Raw genomic sequence first — 7566 nt, 5'->3', positions numbered from 1 at the left:
AAGTGGATATTACTAACACCCACTGACAAAAGCCTTATAGCTTCTGAAAATGTCGACAATTACTTAGGAATGCTGTATAGGGCCTACATGTGCCTTTGAAAACGTTGAACTACAAGTATGAAAGTTTTAAAATTTTCACATTTTCCAAACATTTTATCAGTACTATCTGATATTTGGACATTTTCACATAAACCATTATTGTCGTAGGCCCCATAGTGTGTGACCCACGAGCTAAGTTCCATATTCTAGGCGTGTCCAGTTAATTTAGGCTGCTTGGAGGCTGTCGACTGGGACAGATGGACATCACAACTATTTTTTCGGGTTTTTTTTTTATACATCCTATAGGGCCTATTTGGGAGAATTTATCTTTATCAACGACTGCAATACACAACTGTTACACTCTTTCAGTTTCCTATACGGTCTTTTAACGTGTTAATCGTATTTGACTTCAGACCGATGCACAATAATGCATGCATGCAGTTATTGTGTTCTAATAAGCTGAATTTCGCTATGCTTTTACTGAAGAAAAAAAAGAAGAAATGCATACATTATACATCTATAGTATGGTCTTGCATCGAAAAACCAAGTCACTGTATCTGGAACATTCCATGCGACATAGTTTGGCATTCAATTCGACCGTGAGCGCCATCCATGCACAAACTAAATTTAGCACCTGAATTTTCTAGACTGCCACACGTCAATTACCCAAATCCATTGAATTAACGCGCACCAGTCTATCCCAATCCGTATGAAGATAACGCATCACAAACAGCGGTTCCTACCGGAATGATAACAATGAAAAAATGAGTACAGTCTGTACACGTGCACGCACTACGCATGGTCAGGACGATCATTCGAGAAAGGATCAAGGATGACTCAGTCACCGTACAGTATAAACCGCGTAGGCGTACGGACCGGGCATCCATAGTAAACAATGCAACGCGACTAACCTGCAGAGTTGCCGGTATTATTGTCATTACAAAATACACTGTATTCGAACATTCTAGTAGACGTCGGTATTGCTGGTTAGAATTCCCCAGTTGTTAGATAGCTATCGTCTGGAAGATTCTGTCTGGTCCGAGACGCGTTTGAGGCTAGCTATAAAAGCGCAAGGATGACTATCAGTTTAGCATCAGTTGATAGTTGCAGAGCTTCGAGAGCGACACGACCTAGATCTTATATTAGGTCTACCATACTCAAACCACCGGCAATTCTGTCCCGGAGGATCGGTCGAAAGGAGAGATTTTTCCTGTGTGAGGTCAACCGAAATTATTTTATTTTACATACGCTAGTCGAAACAAGTGACCGACATAAACTACCGCAATCACTGCACACTGCAGGACTCTAACATAGAGTCTAGAGAGTAGAGATTTCTAGACCATTTCTATAACTTAAGTCGTGTTATATAGACAAATTTACAACGGAAACAATGACGGCAGGTAAAGCACCAGCTATTGGGATCGACTTGGGAACGACGTACTCGTGCGTCGGGGTCTTCCAGAACGGAAAAGTTGAGATCATTGCAAATGACCAGGGAAATCGAACGACGCCGAGTTACGTCGCCTTCACCGACACGGAACGTCTAATCGGAGATGCTGCCAAGAATCAAGTGGCCATGTGAGTATGAAACAGAGTTGAAGTTAAAATTTTACTTTGAGTTGAATATGGAACTTACGAACAGATTGTTTGAATTAAATCAATTATCAAATTAAATTAAATTATCCCAGTAAATTAAAAATTAAAAACTTACTTACTGGGATATTCTTGTTTGAACAATTAACCAAGGCTGCCGCCAACCAAGACACAAGAAAAATATAAAGTTAGAAGAATATTAAATTTCATTCTAAATGCCAAATTTAAATTTGTTTATTTGATAGTTGCAGCCTTGATTTGGAGGGCAAAATTAAAACATGCCTGCAGAACAGAACTGCAATTTTTTTTTTTCTCTAAAATGGATGCATAGAACCTATCAGTGATTAATGCTAGTGCATTTTAGTGGTTTATGCAACAGCATATTAAATGTGTGAAATAATGCTGTGGTGTGAATACCACGTACACTAGAATCTATAGAGCTAACGTTAGAGCAAGGAGGTTTGAGAGGTGGAGTTACAACTGACTATATATTCAATCAGCTGTCAGTTTTCTGTGGATGGACAAAAGAATTCCTCAGTGTGCCTTTGTGCCTTTGATGTTCGACACTTGAAGCCGCCATCTTTCTGAGCAATCAGAAGATTCATTTTTAACGCTAACAGTAACATGATATCGGGTATATGCTGCTCGTTTATACATCAAATGCAATGAAATTTCACCCAATGATACTTAAGCATATATAAACAAAAGTCAATTCCGTTCGAAAATATGTGCAAAAGTGTAAATCTGAGCTGTATTTTGTGAAAGTGTTTGAAATTTTACCCTCATGGAAAGCTGGTTTATATCACTTTTCTCCTTATTTCCGCCAAAGGAAACTATGGTATCATCTTCAAGTATAGTTCTGTATAAATCAATAACATATGTCAGATTAGCGTACAGACATGTACAGTCGAATCTATTTCAGCAATATTTGAGCAATTTCTATTCGCGCACTCCCATGCCTTTACCATTGTCTACCGCCCATCGTTTGTAAGTAGGGATAGTGAAAATTAGTAATTACCATCACAAAGACATATCTTCCTTGGAAAGTGGCTGGTGATTATGCAATGAGACACGAGTCAATTGTCTTCGCATATGAGCGGCAGATCCAGTTTGACACATACTTCAAATATTTTTGAGTGGCGGCTTCGAGCATGGGATCAAAGCGAATAAGACTGTTGTGACTCCATTTCTCGAACCTCCTTGGTTAGAGGTAGTGGAGTGTGGTAAAGTGATTTGGTTGGCTGTCTCAAAAGACTTTGGTGCCTGAATGATTTTACTCTTGGTCTCATAATACATGTATTTGAAAACTATAATGTGTAGTCTATTAAACGGTTTAATAGAGCTCTACATGTAGTTATTGTCCTGGCAAGTCATTGTAGACCTTATGATCCCTAAATCAATGTATTGGGTGGAAGCAAACTCCAATGTCAAATGGTGGTTTTATAGGTGGAATATATAGGTCTAGAGTTTGAGCCCTTCTAATTTTTTTTTTTTTTTTTGCTTGCAGTACATGTATTATAAACTGTGGAATGCAACTATGAAATTACTCTCTCTTTGCCATGTTCAACATTTGTCATCTTATCTACATTGTATGGGATCAGGATAGACTCTAGGGCCCGAATTCACGAAGGTGGTTTAAATTTAAACCATGGTACAAATTTAGACCATGGTCTAAAATACTTTAAGCGTTAAATAGGCGTACCAATACTTGCGCGCATCAATGCACGTTTTTTTACTGGATGGCTGTTAGCGTACGCAATCTGTCAATCATACATACGCAGAAGAAATATACATAAACCATGGTTTAAATTTAGACCACCTTCGTGAATTCGGGCCTAGGTGTATAACATGTACATTGAATTTAAATTAACTATTTTTCAGGCCCAAACCTGCCTGCTGTGGTTGCAAGTTGAAAACTCCAGCTTAAAAAAAAAAAGTATCTGGGTTTCATGTGTAATGAATTTTTTATTTTTCTTTTCACCAAACATTGCACCAAACAAATAAGAGATATACCGGTAACCTAAACTAAAAGAGAACTGTTAAAAAAAGATGAAAGAAACTATCTGATAAAATAACATTTTTATTAGAGGAATGACTCATCTGAGCACAATATTCTTTACACCAATTGCTAAGTCTTATTTTGATTTTCGTTTGATTGTGCAGGAATCCCAGGAATACAATCTTTGATGCCAAGCGGCTGATAGGAAGGGGCTTCACTGACCAGAGTGTGCAAGCCGACATGAAGCACTGGCCATTTACTGTCGTCAACCAAGGGGGCAAGCCTCTTCTCCAGGCAGAGTACATGGGAGAGAACAAGATCTTGGCTCCGGAGGAGGTCAGCTCGATGGTGCTCATCAAAATGAAGGAGACAGCTGAAGCCTACCTCGGTCAGAAAGTCACCAATGCTGTCATCACTGTCCCGGCGTATTTCAACGATGCCCAGCGACAGGCCACAAAGGATGCCGGAGTGATCGCTGGACTCAATGTTCTGCGGATTGTAAATGAACCAACAGCAGCTGCCCTGGCGTATGGACTTGACAAAAAGTTGCAAGGAGAGCAAAATGTTCTCATCTTCGACCTTGGTGGTGGTACCTTTGATGTCTCCATCCTAGCTATCGATGATGGCATCTTTGAGGTCAAGTCCACAGCTGGAGACACCCACCTGGGAGGGGAGGACTTTGACAACAGGCTCGTCAACCATCTTGCAGATGAGTTCAAGCGCAAACATAAGAAAGACCTGCGGCAGAACGCTCGAGCTCTCCGTCGCCTTCGCACAGCAGCTGAGCGAGCAAAGAGGACCTTGTCCAGCAGCTCACAAGCCAGCATTGAGGTAGATTCCCTGTTTGAAGGGGTGGACTTTTACACCAGCATCACCAGAGCTCGCTTTGAAGAACTGTGCTCTGACCTCTTCAGGAAGTGTCTCAACCCTGTTGAGCGGGCAATTGTGGATGCCAAGATTGACAAGAAAGGAATTGACACAGTGGTGCTGGTCGGGGGATCAACCCGCATTCCCAAGATCCAGAAGCTTCTGCAGGAGTACCTGAATGGCAAAGAGCTGAACAAGTCCATCAACCCAGATGAAGCTGTGGCCTATGGTGCAGCCGTCCAGGCGGCCATCTTGAATGGTGATCAGAGCGAAGAAATCAAGGAGGTCCTGCTCGTGGATGTTGCTCCACTCTCTCTTGGTATCGAGACTGCAGGTGGTGTGATGACCCCCCTCATCAAGAGGAACACTAGAATTCCAACCAAAGCTTCTGAGACCTTCACAACATATTCAGACAACCAACCAGCTGTGTCCATTCAGGTGTATGAGGGTGAGAGGGCCATGACAAAGGACAATAACCGACTTGGACACTTTGAGTTGAGTGGCATCCCTCCTGCCCCAAGGGGTGTGCCAAAGATTGAAGTCTCCTTCGATATCGACGCCAACGGCATCATGAACGTGACAGCCAAAGATCAGAACAGTGGTCGAAGCAACAAGATCACCATCACCAATGACAGCAGTCGCCTCTCAAAGGAGGATATCGATCGCATGGTCGGTGAGGCAGAGAGATTCAAAGCAGAGGATGACATCCAGCGCGAGAGAATCGCTGCCAGAAACCAACTGGAGAGCTACGCCTTCAATGTCAAATCTGTTGTCAACGACGCATCTGCAGAAAGCAAGCTGAGTGCAGATGACAAGCAGATGGTCATCAGTGCTACAGACGAGGCCATGCAGTGGCTGGACTCCAACTCCCTGGCAACCAAGGAAGAGTTCTTGCACCAACTTGAGGAGCTGCAAAAGAAATGTTCTCCCGTCATGTCCAAGATGCATGCTGGGAATGGACCATCAGGTGGCTACCAGCAGGCTGGACCAGAGACAGGGTCGTATGGAAGGGCTGGACCAACTGTGGAAGAAGTAGACTAATTTTCTGTCTCTCATATACCTTCATTCTTTTTCTATTTTTCTGTGAGGTACATTGTACCTTTTCCAAATGTCTACCTGCCACAAATTGCTAAAAGATCTAAAATGCAATCCTGACACTATCATAGTTAGCTTTTATTTTTTTCAGCAAAACAGGAGATGCTACTTTAAGGGCATTATAACTCAAGACAAGATGAGTGAGCCTTAGCAACAAGATGATGAAACTTCTCGGGCATGATAGCAGAAATGTTATGGAAAAAAATCTGCCATTTTCACTCGAAAAGGAGAAAAAGACCAGTCTTTAGTGAAAGAATGAATCTGTTGGGAGAGCAGTGCCTCAGCAACGACTGAAAAGAAAAAATCCACTATTGTTTACCCTGATTTTGAATTGCCCTTGAAAACTCTGTCTAGGCTTCATTGATATGCTTCTCAAATAAGTATGAGAATTGGTTGAGTTGTGGAATTATAATGCATCTAAACTTGCACTATTTCAGCACAACAAGCTGTATTACACAAAGTTGTGTGATGGTTATTCATGTGTTTAACTCTGTGCTAGATGTTATGTGTTCTGCTATGCCATTTTAGTAAATTTACAGTTGTATCAGAATATTGTTTCATTTGAAGTGTGTCACACAACTGTATGTACAGCTCATTCGAACTATTGTCAGTTTGTTTGATTTTGATGTCACTCTGCTTATTTGAAACCATCATTTTTTTTTTCATGCATTCATATGATTTTCCACCTTGCTGTTTTGATGAAGAAAGTTTTGTAATAATAAATGATAATAATAAATATCATTTATAAAGTGCTTATTACAATGTTTCTAAGCGCTGAAGAAAAATTGGGAAAGATAGATTCAATTATGGAATATATACAAATTGAGATACGATGAAACGCAATACAAGATACAAAATACATGAAATAAACATTGTAAGTTAAAACTTATAGAACGAACTTAACATATATACAGACTGCATACAATAAATCAATACAAATTTTGTAGGAGTGAAAGGAGTGACCACATTATATCATTACCAAATTTGCCATCTGTTCTCTATGTGATGTGCATATGATTGTACTGCTCTCAGAAACGTAAACCTTATACCATGTATATTGATCAAAAGATTGGTTAATATGGACCCTTAACTCACTCACGTTATTTTCAACTTTATTTGTAGAGTACTACATACTCAACCCAGCACTTAAAACAACTACCCCCCCCCAAAAAAAAAAAGAAAAAAAAAAGAAATGTTTTAAGACATGACATGTGTTTATATATTACAGTTCCGTCGTATATATACAGGACTGTATTTCATTCAATGCTGATATTGACCTCATTTACTGTTTTGTTCTTTATGATTATACATATAAAATATTTGAAAAACAATATTTAAAGATGATTTGTTCATTTGGTTATGAAGATGCAGATTTCTGAAAAAGGCATTGAAATGATTGAGCAGCAGTTCATATTTTTATGTGATCATTATTGAGATGCCAACTCCACTCAGCAGTGCACTACTGTTTATATACTACTGTACATACAAATTCATATTTATTTTGTATTACAAGACTTGTACAAATTATTTCCATAATAAACTATGTACTTTGAGATGATATATATAGAATCATTAAGTTTTATTGTCATATACGTATTGTATCGTGATGCTGCAGTGTGTGAATGCTGACTGTGTGATACTGTATACATATACTAGTACCTGAATGCCATTGTTGAATACAGTGTGATGCACAATATGATAGAATGTGATATGATATTGGAGAATGATAGGACAAGTAGGAGAGAGAAACACACAACCAGGGAGAGAAAAAGGTGGGGGGGGGGTGAAAAGTGGAGGAAACTCTAGGAAAGAGAGGAGATGTACCTAAAAACTGAAGCAAAACAAATTTATGGGCATTTGGAAACAATGTGTAATATATTGCAGACAATGCAGAAAGAAATATTTGAATCATCACACCTATCACTTTTTGATAGTACAATGTGCAATTAGTAGGAGTACAGTGTAGACAATAC

At 39.6% G+C, this 7566-nt stretch overlaps 1 protein-coding gene across 1 annotated transcript; it reads left to right on the top strand.

Moving 5' to 3' along the window:
- The first annotated feature begins 994 nt into the window (after nucleotides 1-994).
- On the top strand, nucleotides 995-5895 carry LOC139720179 (heat shock 70 kDa protein IV-like). Its single transcript, XM_071631544.1, has 2 exons — nucleotides 995-1617; nucleotides 3796-5895. The coding sequence occupies exons 1-2, from the start codon at nucleotides 1430-1432 to the stop codon at nucleotides 5537-5539; spliced, it is 1932 nt and encodes a 643-aa protein (XP_071487645.1). The 5' UTR covers nucleotides 995-1429; the 3' UTR covers nucleotides 5540-5895.
- Nucleotides 5896-7566: the final 1671 nt, after the last annotated feature.

Source organism: Diadema antillarum, unplaced genomic scaffold (assembly GCF_040938485.1).
Source record: "Diadema antillarum isolate AM-2024a unplaced genomic scaffold, OU_Dant_1.0 scf00000123, whole genome shotgun sequence".
NCBI classification, from domain to species: domain Eukaryota; kingdom Metazoa; phylum Echinodermata; class Echinoidea; order Diadematoida; family Diadematidae; genus Diadema; species Diadema antillarum.
Note: the sequence above shows the minus strand (reverse complement) of the source record. Positions and strands in the feature narration are given on the sequence as shown.